Below are 27178 nucleotides of genomic sequence, written 5' to 3'. Positions count from 1 at the left end.
TACCCCACTGTAGTCTATAAACAACAGCCTGACGTAGGTGTTTTTATTGGCCAAGTGGTCCAGTGCAGAGTGGAGAGCCAGTGAAATTGCATCCACCGTTGACCTGTTGTGGTGGTATGCGAACTGTACTTGGTCGAGGTTCTTGTCGAGGTAGGAGTTGATGTGCACCATAACCAGCTTCTCAAAGCACTTCATCACCTCCGACGTTTGTGCCACTGGTCGATAGTCATTGAGGCACATCACCTTGCTCTTCTTGGGCACCGGTATTATTGATGCCCTCTTAAAGCAGGTGGGGACCTCAGACCTCAGAAGTGAGAGGTTGAAAATGTCCGTAAAAACTCCAGCCAGTTGGTCCGCACAGGTTTTTAGAACACGGCCGGGTATACCATCAGGTCCAGGCGCTTTCTGAGGGTTCACCCCCCCTGAAGGACCTTCTGACGTCGGCCTCTGTGACTATGACTGTAATACCGTCAAGGCGAATAGGGGCTCGGGAAGGCACATCGTGCTCTCCCTATCAAACCATGCATAGAACGCATTGAGCTCGTCAGGGAGTGATGCTTCGCTGTCGTTTGATCCGCCTCCTGATTTCGCCTTGTAGGAGGTGATGGCATTCATGCCCTGCCATAGTTTCCGAACATCTGTCTCATCCTCCAGCTTAGAGCAGAAGTCCCTCTTGGCCTTTTTGATGGCCTTACCAAGGTCATATCTGGACTTCATATAGACCTCTGCATTGCCAAACCTGAATGCCCGGGATCTTGCCTTCAGAAGAATGCGGATCTCATGGTTTATCCAAGGCTTTTGGTTAGGAAACACTTGGAAGGTTTTTGTTGGAACGCCGTCCTCCACACATTTCCTTATAAAGTCTGTAACAACTGTGGCGTATTCATTCAGGTCCGTTGCCGAGTTCCTGAACATTGCACAGTCGACAGAAGTCTACAGAATACTGAAGTTGCTGAAATTCTACAATTTCTCGAACCTATAAATCTTTAGTGGTGGTAGCCAGGGTGATGGGATAGCAGACAAACCAGCTGACCATTAGTGCATGTTTAGTTTATTTCAGCTTTTTCACAGTTTTTCCCACAAACTGCTGTACCTGACATAGTTCATCATTTTGGAATGAGACAGCAACAGCCTTTTACAGGCAATAAATTATCGTTACTCTAGGAATAATGGACTATAATGCACTTTAGTCTTCATAAAAGCATGCACATAAAATGCATATTTTACTGATAACAGCATTGTTGCCCAATGGAACACAAACAAAACAAAACAAACATTACTGTTACATAACGTCAGTTCAAGCTAAAAACAAAAGGCATGAAATGCTGGAGTAACTCAGCGGGTCAGGCTGCATATCTGGAGAACATGGCTGGATGATGCTTCGGGTCGGGACTATTCTCCCGACCTAACATAGCCTGCTGAGTTACTCCAACAATTTGTGTCTTTTTTTTATAATCCAGCATCAGCAGTTCCATATTTCAACAGTTCAAGCTAGGTAACATCTCTGCACCATGTGCCAGAAATCTCAGTTTACCCAGGAGAGTGTATTATGTAGGAATGTTACAAAATCTTGAGATTTAAAAAATCAAGCCTGTAATTTATCCCATCTGATAAAGCATAAAATAACTTTAATTTGATACCTAATTCACTTTCATATCTTCAGTATTTTAAATGTTATGGTCATTTTCATACTCGGAAATTAGCATCTTGTTCCCTATTGCTTTTCCATTGACAACACAAAAGCTGTGATCGAAGACAGTCAAAAGCCCATAACTTTCTTAAAAATTAAGAGAATTGAATGAAATTTTCAGTTATTTTAGATTGAAGCATTCTGAAACAAATATGAAACATTTTACTTGGATGACCTGAAATTAAAGCATATAATTAGTTAGTTACCTAATTATATCTGCCCAAAAAATCACAAATAACTGCCTCCCTGCCATTGGGGACATTTACATCAGCAGGTGCAAGAGCAGAGCCTCAAACATCATGAAGGACCCCACCCACCCTGCAAATGGACTCTTTGAACCCCTCCCCTCAGGGAGAAGGCTGCACAGCATAAAGGCCAGGACAACAAAGCTTAAAGCCAGCTTCTTTCCCGGGGCCATGAGACATTTAAACTCCCTCCCTCACTGACTGGACCCTCACTACCTCAGTGAACTGTCTGCTGCTACTGCTGCTGCTATGGACATTATTGTGCTGCTGTCTTTTAACCATGCTGCTTTTTTTAACTTTTCACTATTTATTCATCGGCTCATTATTATTTAGATTTTATTGCGGAAGGTTTTTATATGTTAAAATTTATTGATGTCTTTACTGCACTTCATTGATGTCTTACTGCACTATTACGCTGCTCGGACCTGAGTACAAATTTCATTCATGATTCATGTGGAAGCATGTTTTTATCGAATGACAATAAATAAAATAAATGAAATGTATTTAGCTAATTACAAAATTGACCGTTGTGACAGAAATAGTAATAAATACTGCCTTGAAAATTTGTTGTGACTGAAATAGTAATACACTGCCTTGAATATTTAAAAATGTGATATTCTCAAGATCAGAACTTTAATATTATTGTATTATATGATGTTAGTTCATAACAGATAGGTAAAGAAATTACAATTTCTAGCAAAAGACCAAGTCTTTATGGAGAAGATCAGTTGCTAGTTGGTACATTGGCATATCATAATCAGTAGCATAATCATACTCCTCAGATTGTAACCAATAAGCAACTCTGTACACCTTGTTTTTCCTCAACTTTTCAATTTTGGCATTGTAAACTACAAGATTTTGGTCTTCAAACCACGCATGACATGCCTTTCTGCCCACTACTTTCCCATTAACAATGTCCTGTAGATCATCACATTTGGAGTAGTCCAAATTCGGATAATCTCTGCGAATGCTCTAAATCAGTCTCTTTTGCTGGGCATTTGGATTGACAATTTTGCATTTCTTCTTCGGAGACATCTGTTTAAAATGTAAAGAAAAAAAAACACTGAACAGCATTAACAGAAACAAGTTATTATTTGCAGTTTTAGAAAAAAGGTAGAAATGATAAAGTTAAACGCTAAAACAAATAGTAAATACCGAACAAGAAATTCATATTCATCAGTTTCATCAATCTAATCAATTAAATTCATCTAAATTCAATTACTAGATCTGAACATCTATCCATTTCTTAAGAAAAGGATAAACATTTTAAATAGCCTAAGTATCCAAATAGCAAATAACAAACAGATCCCATTCACACAAGAATTCACAATATTACATGATTTTTAAATCTCACTTTATCATGAATTTATATGCCCAAATGGAAGGGATTTCATGTTTAATTCGCATAAATTAATCCAGAAACATCCACTCTCAAGATAATCAAAATACTTATTTTTTGCACAATACATCTGACTAAAACTGTACTCTGGACATTTAGTATGAAAATATTGATCATGGATAGACAATAACACAAACTATAGATGATTTAGATGTTCTTGATTGACATGATTGTGCAAAAAAATAATTAATTTGATTATCTTGAGAGTGGATGTTTCTGGAATGTGATCGATTGGAATGTTGCCGTTGACATAAATTTAAGCCCATATCGGCAGGCAAGACATGGCTGATTCGTATCGGGGCCTAAATAATATTTTCGCTTCATAAGATTAAAATGAAACCACACCAAAAAGCAGAATAATATGTAAAATAAACGACATACCTTTTGTTTTGTCCTGATATCGCGATCCGTGATGTTGAAGGCGTATTTAGCCGCGTTTAACTTCAATGCAACGAACGGAAGCTCGAACGATTTTTCTTCATCAGCTAGCAGCCCGAGGAAATCCACTCGCCAACAACCAATGCAAACCTGCATTTTAATCCCGCCCTCCCCCCACCCCCCCCCCTAAAACCTCCGGAATCGCACGCACCGGCAGTGGCAGGTTTTGTAACATCGCTATATTATGTAAATGCAAATTGAAGCACCTGCTCTTTGAGTGCAAATAGGTTTATAAATTGACTGAGATATTTTTAGTACCCCCTGAGCAACTGTAAAATCCAATTTAATGTTGCTGCAGTATAACATAATATGCATTGCTAAACTAAAGTGATGTGAAACTTTATCTTCCTGTGTACCTCCTTTCAGTTCTTCTCAGATCAGACATTTCTACTGAATCTTTATTGTAACTAATTGCATTGACAAAATTGATGTGTGATTCCAAAAACAAAACTTACCCAATAATTCTTCTGCTGCGTCAATTGCTAATCATTTCTCACCTAGAATCTATTTGTATGTGTTGTATAAATCTTAGTAGGGGACACAGAAGGGGAAATGTTGGATAATAGGCCTCGCTGCATTTATATGTATTCTGTTGGTAGATGGATAGCTTGCAACATTTATCTTGATTAATGAAGGTTCTCCAGTTGCAGAAGAGACTTGGTCATTACACTATTTTACTTCTGTATAACTGTGCTTATGTATAGAGAGATTTTACTGGATTGTATTCAAAACAAAACATTTCACTATTTCTTGGCATATGACAATAAAGTTACTACTAACTACTACAACAACGTCTACTACAATTTACAAGCACCTAAAGGAAGAAAGGGATGAAATATTTTAAAACACATTTATTTTATTACCTTACCCACAGGTAACATGCATGTTGAGTTCTTTCCTTTAACCCAGGACTATCTAATACAATGGAAACATGTTGCCTGTGAATTTATCAATCTAGCATCCTCCTTTTTTCTCATTGTAGGTATTTGGTTATGGAATTGATGGATGCCAACCTATGTCAGGTAATTCAAATGGAACTGGATCATGAGCGAATGTCCTACCTACTATACCAAATGCTGTGTGGCATCAAGCATCTCCATTCCGCTGGCATTATTCACAGGGTAGGTATACAGAAAACACAAACAGTTTGATTCATGGAGTGGGTTTGATATGAGGAAATATGTTTTAATACTTGCATATCTGTAATGCATTTGGTTGGCTATAAATTGAAACAAAACAATGTTGGAAATTGAAACCAAGACTAATATTGCTGCAAAGATTCAGAAGGTCAATTAGAAGGAGAAATAAAGTTAACGTTGAAGGTCAAATACCCATCATCAGAACAGTTCTGACAAAGAATCATCAACCTGAAACATTAACTCTCTCTCTTTGCACTTTATGAAGCTGCAGCCTGACTAGCTGAGTTTTTCTAGCATTTTCTGTGTTTTGCGTATGGTCAAGAAAGTTTCCTTAGAAATACTTATGATCTGTTTTCATGGATCTTCTAACAAATTTCATTGCTATATTTGAATATATTAAATTTCATTTTGCATGGTCGTGGTAAAATAAAGAAGGACAATTCTGGAAATAATTTCTAATGGTATTTATCACCATGTTCTGCCAAAAAACAACCCCTTCATCCATAAAAAATCCATTATAAATTCTGAATGGATCCTCTGTCCAAAAACCGACAGTTTTGAGGAGAGATTTTGGAATACTATTTCAATGTTATCTAGACCAAAACTAGGAAACAAAAACTTGAAAATGAAACGAGTATCACTAAACCTACATAGTTACTGTGTACTTAAATTTATGATTTTGTATTCACAGGACCTAAAGCCAAGCAACATAGTGGTAAAGTCAGACTGCACATTAAAAATTCTTGACTTTGGACTGGCAAGGACTGCTGGAACAAGCTTCATGATGACACCTTACGTAGTAACCCGATATTACAGAGCACCAGAAGTTATTCTAGGGATGGGGTACAAAGAAAACGGTGAGATTTTTACTTGAAACTCACATTTGTTATTGGTGCTTGTTTATGTCAGAGGTAGGACAAACTTTTATATTTTGCATATTTGAAGCATCCTGTTAGATTGAAAATTGAATGATTTTTTTGAAAAAACGGCTTTCTATTTATTTTTAAAAATGGACTTACCAATTGTTATGATATGATGTGATTATTGTAGCTAAAACAGTCATCAAACTCAAAAACACCACCAATACCTTGACTGAGGGCTGAGAAGTTGCATGGACCTGATGGACTAACAGCCTCCGTCTGTGCCTAATGTTTCTCTGCAAGCTCACTTGGCCAGCCACTGTGCACAATAACAAAACAACTCAAAAGAATGGTCATTCTAACTCAATCCTATGATTAGCTGCCCTATGGCCTTTAGGACTAGTTCCACCGGATGGCTGGGAAGAGTTGCAGAGTTTTGAGGAATAGAGGAAATGTCCTTATCGAAGAGTATATCTCTTGTGGAAGCTGGGGTCTAGTATCATGCACGTATTGTCTTCTTAGTTGTTTGATTATAAGGAGCATCATTGACGCTTTTGTTATTCATTTTTCTCTGTTTAACTCACGTTTTCTTACAGAACAGGCAGAAGACCTGCTTCAATCAATTCTTCAAAATTAAGAAATGTGACGAGTATAAAAATGCAAATTGTAGGAATTAATGAAATTATTTCTGTCTCCCCATCCATAGTTCCAGTGTTATCACTCCACAATCTCGACATCAGCCTACTGCTAGTTAAGAGACTAGTTATTTCCTATGGCTGCTGATTATTTTTAAATATTTCAAGCAGAATCAATATGTGAAATAAGTTTTATCCTGATCGTTTTAGTTATCATTCTTGCTACTTCCCTCTCTCACACCGCCTGCTGCTGAAAGACTCATCCATGCCTTCATCTCCTCCCGACTGGACTATTGCAACTCACTTCTCCTTGGCATCAGCTCCACCTACATCAACCGACTCCAACTGGTCCAGAACGCAGCCGCCCGACTCATCACCCACACCAAATCCTGGCATCACATCACTCCAGTCCTCAAAAAACTTCACTGGCTTCCCATCTCCCACCGGATCACCTACAAAATCCTGGCCCTCACCTACAAAGCCCTCCACCATCTGGCCCCCCCATATCTCACTGACCTCCTCTCCCCCTACCAACCCTCACGGTCCCTCAGATCCACATCAGCCGGTCTCCTCTCCATCCACAAGTCCAACCTCCGCAGTTTTGTGGACAGAGCCTTCTCCAGGGCAGCTCCCAGGCTCTGGAACTCCCTCCCCCAACTGATCCGCAATTCCGTGTCCCTCACCATCTTCCAGTCCCGCCTCAAGACCCATCTCTTCACCTCTGCCTATCCTTAGCCCCACGTCCCCGTCCCTTTTCATCTGTGCATTAATTGCCTCATACTGTGTTTTGTATTGAATTCTGTCTTTACTTTGTGTACTAGTCATGTCTCTACTATTTATTTCATTACCCCTACATGTTTTTCCTCTACATGCTCAATTTTTGTAAGGTGTCCTTGAGACTCTTGAAAGGCGCCCATAAATAAAATTTATTATTATTATTATTACTTGCAGGCAGAGAAAAGTTTTTTTGACAAGTTTATACTGTCAAATATTCTATGAATAACACACCTATCATTTGAAAGATACTTGATAACTTTGGCAGAGAGATTATTCTCATAATTTTTGGCTGCTGGTTTCTCCAGAATTGTTTTTAACAATAATAAATTTACTTTTAGGGACATGGTTGTTTGTGGAAAGGCAAGCATTAATTGGCCATTGCTAAGTCCTTTAAGAAGGTAGTGGGAAGAGTCTTTGTGAACTTCTGCAGTCCTTCTGATGAAGGTACTTATAACACACTTGTTGGATAGGAAATTCTTACTGATTGTAGGCATGGAATGCTAGATATGTTGAGGGATTGAAAATAGAATGACGTGGCATGCAGTCATCGCATCCTACTTAATGATAAAGCTGCTGAAGATGACTGGGCTTCGAACACCAAACTGAGGAACCTCTGCAATGATGTATAATTGATCTCCAACATCTACAATGACCTTCTTACCAAGACATTAGAGTATTTACCTCTGATGCCCGTTGACTTCAGTTTTACCACAGTTTCTTCATGCCTCACTTATTTAAATGCTGACTTCATGTGAAGGATGACATCTCATATCAACCCTAGAATTCAGCTGTTGGGTCTGTGTTTGGATCAAGGTTGTGATAACATCTGGAGGCAGTGGTGCTTGCAAATCTGTTATTAGGTAGATGCTAATGTTCTAATTGTACTACGGCACCTTGCGTTCATATGCAGTTAGTTACCACAACCTGATTGTTTCCGTGACCCGTAGATTTCGCTGTAACCATGCTCTTCTCTGTTTCTTGATATCATATGAGGTGAATTATATTGGCTGAAGACAAGACTTCTGTGATGGAAGGGATCTCATGAGGAAATTAAGATAGATAGATCATATGTTTACGCCATGTACAATGGGATGTGGTAGGTGTGCAAAACGTTGATCTGACATAGTGATTGTGGGTGCTGCTTTAGCTTTTAAGCTTTACCAAGATGGCAGCACAGTTATAAATATACAATGTATTGCTCCCAGCATTGCCTTTGGCACACCTGATTAACCCAGGATTGATCCTATGGTTTGATAGTAGTCATGGAGTAAGGAATATTACAGGCCATAAGATTACAAATGGTGGTGGTCACCATTGGTGGTCACTTCGGCTGATGATGACCCACAGCACCTCATGGATTTCAGTTTATTTACAAAATCCATTCTGGGCCTATCCTACGTGGGATGATTGTAGTACTACACAACAGAATGGAACATATCCTTGACGTGAATATGGGACTTTGTCTCCACCTGCACTTTGTGGTGGTCACTTCTACTACCAATGCAATCATGGACAAATGCACATAGGGGTGGACAAAGGTTGTTATTTCAACGTTCAAGTTTGGGGTGCTGATAGGTAAATCTGGAATATTTAAACTTTGAGGACCAGGCTTTGGCTATAAATATTTACATAATCTTGGTGGAATGCAGAACTTAATTTAATTATGTTTTTTAAAAAACATTAATTATTTATTTAGTAACATCCAAACCTGACGATCCAAGCACTTAAAGTTGAAAATTTGACAATGAGCAGAAAAAAGTGTTGCGAAAATAATGATGGGAAAGTGTTTGGGAGAAATTTTGGTGACATAAACAGGAAAGGAGAAAAAATCCTCTTACCTTTACAATAGGTTGTCTGAATTAAGCTTTTTTAAGGTATGAGTTGTACTGATAGAAACAGGAGAATCCTCTGCTGATGAACCATCAAATGCTGCGGCTAAACTCCCCAATGTTTCCAATCATTTTGCCCCAATCACTGCTTTATGTTCCACAGAAATATGTGCATGAAAAAACATTTCATTAATTAAAGCAGCATTTTTGTTTTTCTCTGTTTTACATAGAAACTGCTTTTAGATAATAATACCCAGTGGAGCTTGGCATCTCTCTATGATGGCTCTTATGGCATTGAATGGCTCACTATGGATTGAAGTCTCCAAACTTGTTTTTCCTTTTTTATAAATGTGGGTGCAGAGAGCAAGGTCTTGTTTTGTTGCATTATCTTTATTAATGTCCTTTTGTGTTTTGTTTCATTTCCAACACATGGAGTACAATCAGGAGATAGAAATTAATTTTTAACCTTTTCTGATTCCTATGTTTTCCCATTTTATATGATGTTTATAATTCTAATTCTAATTCTTTTCTTTGTGTTACTACCCATTTTCTGAACTCGTAGTGGATATTTGGTCTGTTGGGTGCATTATGGGTGAAATGGTCCGCCACAAAATCCTCTTTCCAGGAAGGGACTGTATCCTTATGCTGCTTGCAGCAGCTGATCATTGCTTTTTTATGCACTTTTACTCTGAGGAGAGTGAAACATAAATTGTAAGCGATTGCTTTTAAAAATTATTATTGCAAGTATTATACATAGTGCATCTTTCATGCAATCATTTGTTCTCAGAATTGCTTCTTTCAAGAAAACCTTTTCTATTTGGTGCAGAAACGTGGCAAGATATCTCATACGCTTGTTTTTTTTTTAACTTTCATTTGAATAAACGTTGATTATTTATTCTGAACTCAGAACTATTAATAATCTAAAAATATTTAGAAGTGTTATTTCTTGAACTTCAGACTAAAGAGCAGGAGAATCATTTTGAGCAGAGTCCTAGTCTAGAATCTAAAGGTGATAGAAAGCTTTTGATTTCCCCTATTAATTATTGTTTGCCACAAAGCTGTATTTTTTGTGATTACCACTATTCCTCACCATCACTATCTAGCAAAGAAGCTAAATCACTTCTTGCTTTTTACAACATTTTATCTTGAATATTTTGTAGAGCTTGCTTTGAACTATTTGGAAATTGATAGTTTCCTTCCATAACATTGCTTTACTCTCAGGTATCGGAATGACCCCCAAAAAAGGAATGAAAATATTTTTTTAAGTGAGGATTCCATTTTCAGAATACTATTTCTGATAATGGTCATCTCCAGAATCTTATAAAATTTCCATGCACGATGTTTGTATGTTGCACCAGATTTAGCAATTCTCGAGTCTGCTTGGATTTGTAGTAAAAAACACCATGCAACATAAGAAGAATGCAATGTGAAAATACACATCCATGGAAATTATAATATCATTTTGTACTGGAGACAAATCAACACAACAAATCCTTATGTTTAGAAATTAGTCTGAAGTCCTGTGTCTTTCAGACCTGAATATATGGCTGTTATTTTGAGATACTCTTTGATCTGGGTACTCTTTCATTATCTGCCTGTTATTACATTTCTATTGAAGATAAACATAAAATGCTGGAGCAACTCAGCGGGTCAGACAAACTGAAGAACTGAAGAAGGTTCTCGACTCGAAACGTCACCCATTCCTTCTCTCCAGAGATGCTGCCTGATCCGATAAGTTACTCCAGCATTTTGTGTCTATCTTTGGTTTAAACCAGCATCTGCAGTTCCTTCCTACAATCACATTTCTATTGTTTACCACCCGTTCTATGCCTCTTGTGCATCGCTGAGTGTGGGTAAAGACTCAATCTCTTCCGTTAGCTTTTCTTCCACAAATATGGCTATATCCTCAGGGTCAATTTGTTATGTTTCAGGTTGTTTTTGCTTCATTTTGTTCCATCTGAAGCTTTTGAAAGTAATGTTCACCCTGATGACTTTGATAGACATTCCCTCCATTCTTTCCAACTCCCCCTCTCTGTGACTTTAAACATACTTCTTTTCCAGTTTTGATGAAGGGTCCTTGATCCAAAACATCAACTGTTTCTCACCTCACTGATGCTGATTGAGCTTCTCAGTAATCCAGGCATTCTTAGTTATTGTTCACATTTCCAGCGTCTACCATATTTTTCTCAAACTTCTAACAGTTATTCTGCCGTGAGTATCAGTTCTTGAACGGCAGAGAGTCTTTATCAATTTAGCCATTGGTTGAACAATAGTTCACAAATGGAAATGGTAGTGTGGCGCCTTCACGCCCACGTTGGTTTTGCACACACCCAAAGGGGCTTCTGGAATAAATGTGACACAAAGTGTCTGGCTCAGCTAAATGTTGTTTGTTCTTTGCTTTCTGTTGTGGGATTCAGTAGAACCCACAGAAGTTTAGATTCACAAAACAAAGCCATTAGTTTAAATACAACTATTGTAAAACATCCCACCCCCCAATGTTTCTGGAAATTAAATTTCCACCATGCCATCCTCCCCACTACCCCCCCCCCCCCTCCCCTTCTTGCAAGGTCAGCATTTCTTACTGATTTCTAATTGCTTTTGAGAAAAAACTTTTTCACCCAGAAAGTTGTGAATTTGTGGAATTCTCTGGCTCAGAAGGCAGTAGAGGCCAATTCTCTGGATGAATTTAAGAGAGAGTTAGATAGAGCTCTAGGGGCGAGCGGAATCAAGGGATATGGGGGAGAAGGCAGGCACGGGTTACTGATTGTGGATGATAAGCCATGATCACAATGAATGGCGGTGCTGGCTTGAAGGGCCAAATGGCCTACTCCTGCACCTATTTTCTATGTTTCAATGAGAAACTGCCCCCATGAACTGCTACAATTCTTCTGGTGGAAGTGTTCCTGCCGTTCTGTTGGCTAAAAAGTGCCAGGATGTAGACTTGATAATGATAAATGACCAGAGATTAATTTCCAAATCAGAGCAGTGACAAGTTGGGAGGGAAATCTGCAAGTGGTGCTGATCCTGTGCGCCTGTTGCCCTTATTGGTAGCACCAGGGGATTTTGGAGATGCTGCCACAATAACCTGGGCAGATAATATCCAGCAGCTATGGAGTTGCTGCCTTACAGCACCAGAGTCATCGGTTCGATCCTGACTACGGGTGCTGTCTGTACCCCTTGACCCCTTGCCCGTGTGGGTTCTCTTCGGGCACTCCGGTTTCATCCCACACTCCAAAGATGTACAGATGTAGGCTTTGGGGAAAATTGTAAAATTGTAAAATTGGCCCTAGTCTGTAGGATAGTGCAAACCTGTGTGTCTTTGGCGTGTGGGAGGAAACGAAAGATCTCTGGGAAAACGCATGCGGACACAGGGAGAATGTACAAATTCCATACAGACAGCACACATAGTCGGGATCGAACCTGGGTCTCAGGCGCTGCAAGCCCTGTAAGGCAGCAACCACTGCGCCACCGTCCCCTCCTAAAGGAACGTCCTTTAATTCTGAGGCTTTGACCTCTCATCCTAGACTTTCCCACTAGTGGAAACATCCTCTGCACATCCACTCTATCCAAGCCTTTCACTATTCGGTAAGTTTCAATGAGGTTTCCCTTCATCCTTCTAAACTCCAGCGAGTACAGGCACAGTGCCGTCAAACGCTCATCATATGTTAACCCACTTATTCCTGGGATCATTCTTGTAAACCTCCTCTGGACCTTCTCCAGAGCCAGTATATCCTTCCTCGTATATGGTGCCCAACAAAGCGCCTTATAGAGCGTCAGCATTACATCCTTGTTTTGTAGACCTCTTGAAATCAATGCTAGCATTGGGTTTGCCTTCCTTATTACTGATTCGACTTACAAATTAACTCTCTGTGAATCCTGCACCAGCACTCCCATACCTTGCTCAGCCTCATCGGTTTCTGTTTCATTCATGTTTTCAAAAAAACGTTGCCCCTCCAGAGTGATCCACTGCGGTTCGTAAGCCTTCACCACACTCTCCTATCAGTACTTGTACCAACTACTCTCTCTCGGTCTACATCCTGCTTCCAATTTTCCTTTGTTCCCTCCTTCATCATCCACTACTTTTCTGAAAACATGTTGGAAATTTTAAAGTTTTCCAATCTGATTAAGAGCTGTTGACCGGAAATGTTAACTTTGTTTCATGCTCCATATCTGCTACCTGACTAGCCGAATAATTCCCCCATTTTCTGTGTTTATTTCAGTCAATAGACAATAGGTACAGGAGTAGGCCATTTGGCTCTTCAAGCCAGCACCGCCATTCAATGTGATCATGGCTCATCACCCACAATCAGTACCCCGTTCCTGCCTTCTCCCCATATCCCCTGACTCTGCTATCTTTACAAGCCCTATCTAGCTCTCTCTTGAAAGTATCCAGAGAACCGGCCCCCTCCACCCTCTGAGGCAGAGAAGTCCACAAACTCACAACTCTCTGTGTGAAAAAGTGTTTCCTCATCTCCATTCTAAATGGTTTACACCTTATTCTTAAACTGTGACTCCTGGTTCCCAACATCGGGAACATGTTTCGGGCATCTAGCGTGTCCAAACCCTTAATAATCTTATATGTTTCAATAAGATACCCTCTCATCCTTCTAAATTCCAGATTATACAAACCCAGCCACTCCATTCTCTCAGCATATGACAGTCCTGCCATCCCGGGAATTAACCTTGTGAACCTACGCTGCACTCCCTCAATAGCAAGAATGTCCCTCCTCAAATTTGGATACCAAAACTGCACACAATATTCCAGGTGTGGTCTCACTAGGGCTCTGTACAACTGCAGAAGGACCTCTATGCTCCTATACTCAACTCCTCTTGTTATGAAGACCAACATGCCATTCACTTTCTTCACTGCCTGCTCTACCTGAACGCTTACTTTCATTGACTAATGAACAAGGAACACCAGATCCCGTTGTACTTCCCCTTTTCCCTACTTGACACCATTTAGATAATAATCTGCCTTCCTGTTTTTGCTACCAAAGTGGATAACCTCACATTTATCCACATTAAACTTCATCTGCCATGCATCTGCCCACTCACCCAACCTGTCCAAGTCACCCTGCATTCTTATAGCATCCTCCTCACAGTTCACACTGCCACCCAGCTTTGTGTCATCTGCAAATTTGCTAATGTTACTTTGAATCTCTTCCTCTAAATCATTGATGTATATTGTAAATAGCTGCAGTCCCAGCACCGAGCCTTGCGGTACCCCACTAGTCACTGCCTGCCATTCTGAAAGGGACCCATTAATCCCTACTGTCTGTTTCCAGTCCACCAACCAATTTTCTATCCATGTCAGCACTCTACTCCCAATACCATGTGCCCTAATTTTGCCTACTAATCTCCTATGTGGGATCTTATAAAATGCTTTCTGAAAGACACATGTAATTGGACGAATTAGGTAGGGATATCCTGGCCTTTGCAGACTGCAAAGTAATCTGATAGTGGAGATAAACTGCTCTGGAAATAACCCATCTGAAACTGTTCTCTTTGATTCCAACGTAATCAAAATCCAGTGGCTTTTACCCAGAGCGTGCTTCATCAGATTAGCATCCAGGCAGGGAAAGTAAAATGTATGCAGGGGATCTAGATTTTTATTGGTAGTTTACTTTAGTTTAGTTTAGTTTAGAGATACAGCGTGGAAGCAGGCCCTTCGGCACACCGAGTCCGCACTGGCCAGAGATACCCATACATTTACACTATCCTACACACACTTGGAATGATTTACAATTATCCCAAGCTAATTAGCCTCCAAATATGTATGGCTTTAGAGTAGGAGAGGAAACCGGAGCATCCAGAGAAAACCCACGCAGCTCACTGGGAGATCGTACTATCTCCATACAGATTACACCCATAGGATCAAACCCAGGTCACTGGTGCTGTAAGGCAGCAACCTTACTGCTGTGCCACCGTGCCACACCCAAATTAGTAGTTCAAACAATTTCTCCCAGAGTTTGGGCAATATTTTCTCCATTCAACATCTCTTTTGTACTACTTTTCTCCTTTCTCAGTATTCATCCTCAAAAAGCAGCATTGTTGACATTTAACTGTTCACCATGGAGCTTTCTATATAGTGTTATTGATCTACCTTTAGTAATTTTATAACTTTTAGTACCATTTTTACTTACATGGAATCCAACGGAAATATCTGAACAGAATCCTCCAAGGTTCAATATTTTGATCGCTGCATTCACAACCAACAGAAACGATGAATGCTTATGTTATTGGATAGAATAGATTGAGACTGGAGTTGCTCTTATTCCATTCAGAATCATTGATCAAGAACTTTGTTTTCTCAACAAATGAAAAATTCTCATTTATTTGTAATTTGCAAATGAAAACTTTATTGTCTTATGAATTGATATATATTTATTGCCATTTTTACTTCATGACAATCTCTTTTCTTGTAAATATTTTTTTTCCATAAGTGACATGATTTTGTTTTACATATGCCATTAATGCAATATCTTGGCATGTTTAAAAATCTTGAGTCCATTTAATGGGGAGCAATTCTAATTGTTTCTTGACTTGTGACACCAACACTAGCCATTCTTTCCCTTTGCTTTTTGAACACCAGAGGGCAGCTGCAGCCAGTTAAGGGAAATACAGTCTCTGCCTCTGCTTGGATTTGGCTTGTAATAGAGGATATGTGTTCTCGTTAGTTATCTCTATCAATATTTCAGAAGTATTGGGGAATGGGGTGGAGGGGGACTGTTTGAATATTATAGTTACAAGCTGATTTTAACAACTTTTCCTCAGTAGTGATAGAAGAGCATGAAATTATACATTACTATTATTCTATTATCTATCTCCCAGGCCTACAGATCAATCTGCTTAAGGTTTTATAAATCCTTACAAACCGAATAACATTTCAGACATTTCTAAAAATCATTGAATAAAGACATGACATTATTTGATTAATTGATAATTCTATCCTTTCCTTTATTATTTTCTTAACCTCTCACCTGTATCATTTGAAGCCTTCAGTCTATGTTGTAACATTCAGCAAAAAAGGGACTCTTGTCATATTAATCTTGATTGCTAGCGTTCCATTCAACCCTTTCAAACTGCGGTGGCTTGTGCCTTGCATCTGTAAAACAGCAAGGGATTGAGGAGCATATGTAAGAAACAAACTAGGAGAACATAAAGGGGACATGAGATAGCTGTCAGATAAGATTAAGGCGAATCCAAAGAGATTTTATAAATATATCACGGGGAAAGTGATAGGTAACTAGAGGGAAAACAGGGCCCCTCAGAAATCAAAGTGGTTATCTATGTGTGGAGCTGCAGACAAAGGGCAAAGTCCTTATGAATTTATTGAGGAATGCATAAACACAATCCTGTGTTTATACTGCGGAGAAAGACATGAGGACTTGGGACCTTGGGATAGCTAATGGGGATGTCTTGAGGACCATCTGTACTCCAGTTAAATAGGTGCTGGATGTTCTAAGCCAGATGAACGGAGCAAAATCTTCTAGGCGTAATCAGATATATCCAAAGACACTGTGGGAAGTTAGAGAAGAAATTGCAACAGTCCTGGCTGAGATATAAGATTCATCATTAGACATGTGAGGTGGCAGAGGGTGGTTAATGTTGTGCCTCTGTTTAAGAATGGCTCCAAAGAAAATCTTGGGAACTATAGACTACAGTATAAATACAGGAGAGGTGCCGGAAGACTGGAGGATGGCAAATGTTGTACCTCTTTTCAAGAAGGGCTGCAGGGAAAATGCTGGGAACTATAGGCCGGTGAGCTGAACATCTGTAGTTGGTAAGTTACTGGAGAGTATTCTGAGGGACAGGATATACAGGCATTTAGATGGGCAAGGGCTGATTAGGGATAGTCAGCATGGTTTTGTATGTGCGAGGTCGTGTCTCATAAATCTGATTTTTTTTTGAAGGCCTGACCAAAAAGGTTGATGAGGGCAGAGCTGTCTACAGATGTTGTGTACATGGACTTCAGTAAGGTGTTCAACAAGCTTCCGCATGATAGGCTGCTCTGGAAGGTTAGATCGCATGGGATCAAAGGAGAGATAGCTGAATTGGTTCCATGGAAGGAAGCAGAGGGTAATGGTGGAAGGATGCTTCTCAGACTGGATGCCTGTGACTAGTAGTGTGCCTCAGGGATCGGTGCTGGGCCCGTTACTGTTTGTCATCTACATCAATGATTTGGATGAGAACATACAGGGCAGGATTAGCAAGTTTGCTGATGATACAAAAGTTAGTGGTTTGGGAGATAGTGAAGAGAGTTGTGAACGGTGGCAGCAGGATCTGGATCGATTGGCCAGGTGGGCGGAGGAATGGTTGATGAAATTTAATGCAGACAAGTGTGAAGTGTTGCATTTTGGTACGTCGAACAAGGGTAGGACCTATGCACTAAATGGTAGGCCTCTGGGTAGTGTTGTAGAGCAGAGGGATCTAGGAGTACAGGTGCATGTTCCTTGAAGGTTTTGTCGCAGGTAGATAAGGTGGTCAAAAAGGCTTTTGGCACTTTGGCCCTCATCAGTCAGAGTATTGAGTATAGAAGTTGGGAGGTCATGTTGCAGTTGTATAAGACATTGGTGAAACTGCATTTAGAATATTGTGTTCAGTTCTGGGCACCATGTTACAGGAAAGATATTGTCAAGCTTGAAAGTGTTTAGAAAAGATTTACGAGGATGTTGCCTGGACTAGATGGTGTGAGCTATAGGGAGAGGATGAGTAGGCTGGGTCTCTATTCCATGGAGAGCAGGAGGATGAGGGGAGATCTTATAGAGGTGTACAAAATCATGAGCGGAATAGATTGGGTCGATGCACAGAGTCTTTTGCCCAGAGTAGGGGAATCGTGGACCAGAGGACATAGGTTCAAGGTGAAGGGGAAAAGATTTAATAGGAACCCGAGTGGTAACTTTTTCACACAAAGGGTAGTGGGTGTATGGAACAAGCTGCCAGAGGAGGTAGCTGCGGCTGGGACTATCCCATTGTTTAAGAAACAGTTAGACAGGTACATGGATAGCACAGGTTTGGAGGGATATGGACCAGGCGCAGGCAAGTGGGACTAGTGTAGCTGGGACATTGTTGGCCGGTGTGGGCAAGTTGGGCCGAAGGGCCTGTTTCCACACTGTATCACTCTATGACTCTTTGATTATATGACTGGTAGGCCTAACATTTGTAGTTGGGAAATTACTGGAGATAATATGTACAGGCATTTGAAAAGATTGGGGATGATTTGAGATATTCAGCAGAGTTTGGTGCATGAGAGTTTGTGCTTCAGTAACTAAGATATTTGATGAGGGCAAAGTAGGAAGACATAGTTTATATGGTCTTCTACAAGATCTTTAAAAAGGTTCTGGTAGACTGCTCTGGAATGTTACTTCACAAGGGATCCAGGGAGAGATAGCTAACTGGAGACATAATTGGCTCAAACGTAGGAAGCAGAGGGTGGTGGTGGTGGGTTGATTTTCGGTCGTGAGCCCTGTGACTAGTGCTGTGCCTCAGTGATGAGTGCTTGATCCATAGTTGTTGTCATCTAGATCAATACGGCTGAATCCTCTTCAGCTGGGTAAGTGGGCTGAAGAATGGCGAATGGAGTCTAATTCAGATAAATGTGAGGTGTTGCATTTTGGGAACTCAAACCAGGTTAGGACTTTCATAATGAACAATAGGGTTCTGGAGAGTGTTGTAGAGCAGAGGGATCTAGGAGTGCGTGTACATGGTTGCCTGAAAGTGGTATCAGGGTGGTAAAGCTAGCTTTTGGCATGTTGACATTCATCAGTCAGGGAATTCAGTACAGAAGTTAGGAAGTCAAGTTACAGTTGTTCAAGACTTTGATGAGGTCACACGAGGAATGTTGTGCTCAGTTTGATCACCCTACTACATGAAATAAGCCATTAAGCTGGAAAGAAGATTTATGAGGATGATGCCAAGACTGAAGGGCTTGAGCTGTAGTAGAAGACTGCAGTAGAGGCTGTGCAGGCTAGGACTATATACCTTGGAGTGCAGGTCACTGGGGGGTTATTTTGTATAGGTGTATGAAAACATTAGGGGAATAGATAGAGTGCATGTGCAGTCTTTTCCCCAGGATAAAGGATTCAGACTTAGAGGGCATAGGTTTAAGATGAGAGTGGAAAGATTTCATTGGAACCCAATGGGCAACAATTTCATTCAGAGGGCGGTGGCGATGTGGATTGAGGTGCCAGTGGAATTAGTTGAGGCAGATACTATAACAAGTAAAATACATTTGGACCAAGGCACATGAATAGGAAAGATTTAGAGGAAAATGGGCCAAACACAGGCAAATTGGGCCAGAGGACATTCCCATGCTGTATGACTTTATGATTCTAAGACCTTGCCTAGGGCAGCACAATGTTGCAGCTGGTAGAGCTGCTGCCTCACAGTGCCAGAGACCTGGATTCAATCCTGACCTTGGGTGCTGTCTGTGTGGAGTTTGCACGTTCTCCCAGTGACTGCAAGGGTGACCTCTAGTTGCTCCAAATTTCTAAGGTGTATATATAAATTTGGTGATAGCATTTTATGAGGTGTTACAGTAAATGATGCAGATGGATATTAAGAGATTATGAATGAGCAAAATAGTGGTAAATGGAGCTTGATCTGGAAATATTGAACCTGAAAATGTTAGAACAGAATGATTCTAAAGGATGTAAAGCTGGAAGCCAGATAAGTAGAAGCATATAAGTATGTAGCGATAGGAATTAATAAATTGAAAGGACGAGAGCAATAATTAATTTAAAAGGCTAATAAAGGCTGAGGAAAAGTAGAAGGCAGTGGGGTGGCGATCAAGTCCACCAGTACAGAGCTCTGATCAGGTTCCACCTAAACACCTCAGAGAGGATCATACGATGATAAGATCACATGATAGGAGCAGAATTAGGCCATTTGGCTCATCAAGTCTACTCTGCCATTCAAGCATAATTGGAGACAGGCTGCTTCGGAGTGCTGTCAGGAGGTCCTTCCTCGCATGCGTGAGTGGAAATCTAGAAATCTGACCCCTTAAAAATTGTTGAGCTCATGATAATGGAAAACATGAAGCAGACATGGACTATAGATCGGCCATGATCTAATTGAATCGAAGAACAGGTCCAGGGTTCTGATGGCTTGCTCCGATTCCCCCATATGTAAACTTTACAAATATCGGCAATGTAATTCAAAAGCATGATGAGATTTAAGTAAAAGCTCCTCTCTGAAGTTCACACAAGTATAAATCAAGTATTTCTAAATCCAAAAAACTTGTAGAATTATAATCCAGCTTGTTTTAAAAGGAATAGATGTTTTTATGGTCCTATTTTCATGGTTCTATTCGGGAGAGTGAAAGAGTCATTTTTAACAACAATGGCTTATATATGTGGAAAATTATTTGATGATTGGTGCGACATTAAATGCGTTGGCTGCAGAGATTTTGCAGGTCTGTTCTTTAATCAATGATGACAAGGAGCGAAATCAGCAAGAACGTTGTCAGCAAAAAATAATCAATTGCTGGTGAAACCATTAGCATACAAAATTTGTGTGTGTGTTTTTTAATTGATTCACAGACACTTACAGGTCTCAGCAGGCATAGTTAGTCAAAGGGCAATGAACTCAAAGGATCTTGATTTTCCTCAGCCATTGTAACTCCATCAGTGATGCGCAAAAACATGAGAGAAATTCAGAGTCGTAACATATCCGTTCACTGCAGCATGGTTTGTTTTTCTGGGGGAATGGTCATCTGCTTCTGTGTCTACTGTGCATTCTTGAGAAACCTTGTTTGTCGCTTGTACTGCTTTGAGAGTTAATTATCCTTCATTCCAATTTTGTTTTCAGTTGATAACTGGTCAGTTGGGTGCATCATGGGAGAAATGATCAGAGGCGCTGTGTTGTTCCCTGGCACTGATCGTATCCTTCCTAGCAACCTTTTGACCTCCAATGATAGATTCCTGATAATAATGGTCAAGTTTTCTATGTAAGGGGTGCATATTTAAAAATAGTTACAATATGGTGTAACCAAAGTTTGCTTTAATTGTGTTTTGGCACAATATTGTAGTCCAGCTATCTGTTCTACATTACTTTTAGTTGTAGCTCAGTAGCCACTTTTGTAAAACTTAAATGAATAATAATATTTGCAACTAGTGATACACAGCCAAGGTTTGAAACAATTTAATTTCCTAATGATTTAATAATTTGGTATTCAGACATCATAATTCACAGTTATTCCTATGCTTGTTAGTCAGACAAAAATGGTAAATTTATGGGAATAGGGATACCCAGCCTAAGATCCAGTCACATTACTTCAATGTTATTTAAAATAATAGCAACATGTATAAATCAAAATGTGGATTCTCTGCTCATTGATAATCTTATAAACAATTTATAGATTTAGGAATTGAAGTCAAAGTGGATTGTGAAAAGATTTTAACAACAAGGAGTAAAACTGCATTTGTTGGTACAGTAGTGTAATTTAGATGAAAATAAATTGGCTGCTTGCTTTGCACCCAATTGTTTTGTTTTCTTTTGACTTCTATTCATATTAAAACAGGATGATGTACGTCTTGATCCTTATCTGCCATCACTTGTTTGCACTATTAGTCGAGAACAATACCCAACATTTACAAAAAGGCTTTTTGGCAAAATTCAGGTAGTTGAGATTAAAGAGAAAAAGATTCAGAACAAATCTAGGGAGCTGATAAGAAAATGACGACTATAAAGCAAAAGATAAGAGACTGCCAAGTGTGTTTTATGCACCGTCTTTTGCTTGTCCTACGTCATATACACCAAGAACAGAACAACAAAATTAATACGCACCATTGTTAAATTAAATTAGGGTAGGAAGAAAGGTAAACGAGGTGCTTGGGCATGGATGTTGGGCCCACGAAAGTTATTAATTTTGGGAAATTCAAGGCTAAACATTACAAGATATGTAAAATTAAGATTGGGCAATGGTTCAAGAATGTAATTGAAAAATTACAGCATGAAAGGTACTTATTCCCTGAGTACTTCAGAGAAGTCCCATTACTTGTGTGCTCCACCAAAGATCCACCACAACCCCTATCAGCGGAGTATCTCACAACTTACCAAGTTCATCCCCTAAATGATCCAGACTTTGACCCAATAGCTATCCCCAATCCTCTGAATTCCTACTTGAAGGCAAATTCTATCCCACCTCACACAATAAACTGATTTTACCATCTCCCACCCTGGAGGCCAAATTGAGTCTCTGATGATAGAGCATTATCATCCCCAACCCCTCATCATTCTTTACCTTTAGGCCAGGTGCTGTATTTTCCATTACTGATTCTGTAGAACACAAAGAAACACTATGCCACAGACTTAGTTCTCATGGACCACTGAAGTCTGCAGAGACAGGTCCACCACATCAAAGCAACTGGTGATGTGTCCCATTCAACTGTGCACAAAAATATCTAAGCCGCACTCTGTTGTTAAGCAACAGTGGCTATTGATTGTTATGAACCTAGGTAGGTGATAAGGGTGAAGATATAGACCAGCCTTGCTCAAAACGAAATGCAGGGAAGTTTGAGATGCTATTCATTCTTTTTATTAAGAAGCAAAATGTTGTGATATAATCAGTTTTGAAAGCATTTTATATCAGATATTGTTCAGTCTCAAGAAATTCAGCTCAGAATAAGTATGTCGCCATTCCGAATTAAGGTCACACTTGGAATCACATGTCATTGGATCCAATAGTGTGCATATAATTGAATGATTGATCAAAATGTAGATTCTGGATTAAATACAAGAAAATAATTTACACAATCCAATTTTCTGAAATTTACTGTGTCAGCTTTATGAAATCCATTGGTGCTAATAAATTCCAGTGCATGCAATAATGGGGTTCAAAGTATAATAATCTATCTGACAAGGCCTTGACTCAGTTATCAAATGTTCTGTGTTGCCATTTTAGGATTGTTTTCAGACTGACAAACGTCTTCACCTTCTGCAAATAACATTTCTGTATTTCTGTCCTTATTTTCTTGATTTTCTGCTAAGAACAAAAAACAAAACATATTTAACAAGTCTGTTCTTGTTCATGTATAGACAGATATTCATTTTCAGCTCAGGAAATGTAATCCACTGGTAACTGAAATTGTCAAATATCATTTCTTTCGTGATGCATTCCATCATGTTTCACTACAGCCGAAGAATTATCTGCATTGGCTTTTTCTTCTTTCTCCTGAGCCATTGACTCTGAAGTCCTCCAAGGATATGTTGTTGGCCCTTGCCAAACGACATACTAGTCCTCAGGAGATCATTAAATATCGGAAAACTAGTTATTATCTACAGATTTTGATGTTAACTATTCCACAAACACCAATGTCATGCACCTTCTTGGCTATTTTCTGAGGTTGAACAAAGCTATTTGCAGCTCCATCTTCTGCTTAACAATGATTGAACTCCACATCAACAACCAGCATCCTCAGTGCTAGTAAATTATAAAATAAAATAATTTGCAAATCTGAAATAAAAACACTCAGCATGTCAGGCAGTATTTGTGAGAAGTGAATCCGTTAAAGTTTCAAGTCCAGGATCCTTAATCAGTACTGAAACTGAGAGGGATCATGTTAGTTTAGGAAACAGAGGAAGTGGGGGAATGATGGGTGGGACAAAGGAGCTATCTGTGCAGGGCTGCATCCAAATGATCTAATATTGTAAGTGACAGTTCCGGACAGTTGAAATCAGATGAATCTGTTTAGTCTGACATGCTGAATATTTCCAGCATTTTCTGCTTTATTCCTCATTGCCATCTCCATTTTGTCACCTGCCTAAACCCCTCTTCTGCTGAAAACCTCCTTTTACTTTTTTTCACCTTCAAACTCATTATTCAAATACTTTTTTGATTAGCCTCTCTTCTAACATCCCTTGAACTTTGGAGTACATCCATACCAATGATGCTCATTATCCTGACTCACGTCAGGTGCTGTTCACCCACTACTTCTGCACACATTAGCCAACATTAATCTTGCAACTCCTCAAATTCAAAACATTACTTCAGTTAAACTTTGTATTCTTGCATTCCAATCCTTCGATAATCTTGCTGCTCTCCACAGCTTGTTCTATTAGTTATGCTCTCTACTTTGTGTTCCCTCCACCTTCAACTCCCCAAGTACATACACAGAATGGCCCAGACTCTGACACTGCACATATATCCAATTGTCTGAATCACAAATTGAGAAATCTCTATATTTCTTGCTGACTGAATATTGTTGCTTTGTTGCCTTAGGTTTAAGCTTCAAATATCTTCCATAAATGTCTGTCTCACTATCCCTCTGCTTTTCTCTAAAATATCTTCTTAAAACATCCTCTTTGGCCAACTTTTTGATTGTCTCCCGATGTGATTTGTCGTCATTTGCGTCAGAAAACGATGTGAAGGCCCTTGTTATGTTAAAATGTTACATTGCAATTCATTGGAATCAGTCATTGCAGACAATATTAGACATTCATAGCACAGACCATTCCTAGGTAACAAACAGGTTTTGTTTATAGATATCTGCAAGTAATTTTTGCTGTAAGTCGGAAAATACACAAAAATGACTCACTATTGTAACCATATCTCTGCAGATTACAATAAATGGCATCAAATTTACATAAGAGATAAAAAAAGAACAACTGTTGACAGAGGCTAGTTATGTAATTGAAAGGAAAAACATGTGTAAGTGCATCAGACTTTTGAATTTAATAAAATTATGAGAGCCCATGCCTATGTCAAGGTCTAAATGCTGTTTCAGTGCCCAAAAAGATTATCTGTTTGATTCAGTTTCCATTCAATGTGCCCCATAACATTTTCACCCATTCATTTAACCTTAACCTTAACCAGAGCCCTGAGAATTTTGTAGTACTTTATGGAAATTATCTGTAGTGGGAAAATTAAGATTTTATTTTTGGGGGTCCAACCCTTGGGGGATATCTCCACTTTTACATATTTAAAAAAATAAAAAACAATATCAAACTGATGCCTCTAATTTTGAGGGGAAAAAAACACCAGCACTTTGAATTGTTTCTATTGTGCAATATTTAGACTCTGAGCTGTAAATGAAGTTCTTTGCTCCGATGGAATTTGTTGCCAATTTGCACATTGGGCAGCTACCTTTCAGCACAAACTAATTACATAATTTGTTACATGAAGAATAAACTCAACAACAAACACCATTCAAAGTGCTTCTTCTTCTTCTTATCGAGTCCACACACAAGATTAGAAGTTGTTCAGCCAGAGCTGAACACACTTCTCGGCATCTGCACAATGGTGTCTGTCTTGCGCTTCTTGTGCTTCTTGTGCGTGGTGGTGGAAAGATTGGTTGAAACAGGGCCGCGACGTGAACGCTCTTTCCTTGGCCCCTTCAAAGTGCTTATAGTGGCCTACTTTTGTGGATGTAGTAATATACTATATCCAATGTAACAATTCCAGTATTTGATATGCAATCTCACATGGGACCAATCGTCTTATCCCCATTGATTTGTAGTTCATGAGATACAATACCTGCACACAATACTCCAGGTGTGGTCTCACTAGGGCTCTGTACAACTGCAGAAGGACCTCTATGCTCCTATATTCAATTCCTCTTGTTATAAAGGCCAACATGCCATTCACTTTCTTCACTGCCTGCTGTACCTGCATGCTTACTTTCATAGACTGATGAACAAGGATCCCCAGATCCCGTTGTACTTCCCCTTTTCCCAACTTGACGCCATTTAGATAGTAATCTGCCTTCCTGTTTTTGCTACCTCACATTTATCCGCATTGAACTTCATCTGCCATGAATCTGCCCACTCCCCCAACCTGTCCAAGTCACCCTGCATTCTCACTGCATCCTCCTCACAGTTCACACTGCCACCCAGCTTTGTGTCATCTGCAAATTTGCAAATGTTACTTTGAATCTCTTCATCCAAATCATTGATGTATATTGTAAATAGCTGCGGTCCCAGCACCGAGCCTTGCGGTACCCCACTAGTCACCGCCTGCCATTCTGAAAGGGACCCGTTAATCATCACTCTTTTTTTCCTGTCTGCCAACCACTTCTCTATCCATGTCAGCACTCTACCCCCAATACCACGTGCCCTAATTTTGCCCACTAATCTCCTATGTGAGACCTTATCAAATGCTTTCTGAAAGTCCAGGTACACTACATTCACTGGCTCTCCCTTGTCCATTTTCCTAGTTAAATCTTCACAAAATTCCAGAAGATTAGTCAAGCATGATTTCTCGTTCGTAAATCCATGCTGACTCGGACCGATCCTGTTACTGCTAACCAAATGTTCAGCTATTTCATCTTTTATAATTGACTCCAGCACCTTCCCCACCACCGATGTCAGGCTAACTGGTCTATAATTCCCTGTTTTCTCTCTCCCGCCTTTCTTAAAAAGTGGGATAACATTAGCTGCCCTCCAATCCACAGGAACTGATCCTGAGTCTATAGAACATTGGAAAATTATCACCAATGCATCCACGATTTCTAGAGCCACTTCCTTAAGTACCCTGGTATGCAGACCATCAGACCCTGGGGATTTATCAGCCTTCAGTCCCATCAGTCTATCCAACACCATTTCCTGCCTAATGTGGATACCTGAAGCACATGGATTATGATACGCCTGTACATGAAAAAGCAGTTTGTGGGTGGGGATTAGATGCTTGTGATAGCACTGTGGTAGCATAAGCTTTTAATGTACCCCTTGAAAATGGGAAAGAAAATGGTAGGGAAGAAATTTGTCATCAGGCATTAAGTGTCTTTCAGTCTTCCCTGTAGTGAACTCCTGGATCACTGGGCTTTCTTTGTGTGTGTCATTGCATTACCTTTTGGAAACTGAGTGGTGCGTGTCTTCAGGCCCCAGTTGGCAGGATTAATGCAGATGAGACAGAATGTAGAGAAAGGTAATCAAGTTCAACCTTGACTGCAAAGTTTATTGTGAACTCCCTTACTGGTCACTCTTTTAATCTGCAATTCTTTCATTCCCTTTATTAGTTTAGTTTAGTTTAGTTTAGTTTAGAGATACAGCACAGAAAAAGACCCTTCGGCCCATAGTCCCCGCCGACTAGCGTTCCCTGCACATTAACACAAGCCAACACACACTAGGGACAATTTTTACACGTACACCAAGCCAATTAACCCACATACCTGTACGTCTTTGGAGTGTGGGAGGAAACCGAAGATCCCGGAGAAAACCCCCGCGGTCA

At 39.8% G+C, this 27178-nt stretch overlaps 1 protein-coding gene across 10 annotated transcripts in view; it reads left to right on the top strand.

Moving 5' to 3' along the window:
* The window catches only part of mapk10 (mitogen-activated protein kinase 10), a 232627-nt gene that overhangs the window by 166271 nt on the left and 39178 nt on the right, over positions 1-27178 (top strand). For all 10 annotated transcript variants that reach the window (XR_004412597.1, XM_033024248.1, XM_033024299.1 and 7 more), the window contains 3 exons: positions 4755-4893; positions 5603-5768; positions 9575-9646. Coding sequence is in view for 9 of the 10 variants with exons in the window: in XM_033024248.1 (XP_032880139.1) it covers positions 4755-4893; positions 5603-5768; positions 9575-9646 (377 nt within the window). In the remaining variant the exon portion in view is untranslated. The remainder of the gene's footprint in view (positions 1-4754; positions 4894-5602; positions 5769-9574; positions 9647-27178) is intronic.

This window comes from Amblyraja radiata, chromosome 1 (genome assembly GCF_010909765.2).
Source record: "Amblyraja radiata isolate CabotCenter1 chromosome 1, sAmbRad1.1.pri, whole genome shotgun sequence".
Taxonomy (NCBI): Eukaryota; Metazoa; Chordata; class Chondrichthyes; order Rajiformes; family Rajidae; genus Amblyraja; species Amblyraja radiata.
This window is presented reverse-complemented; position numbering and strand designations above follow the sequence as displayed.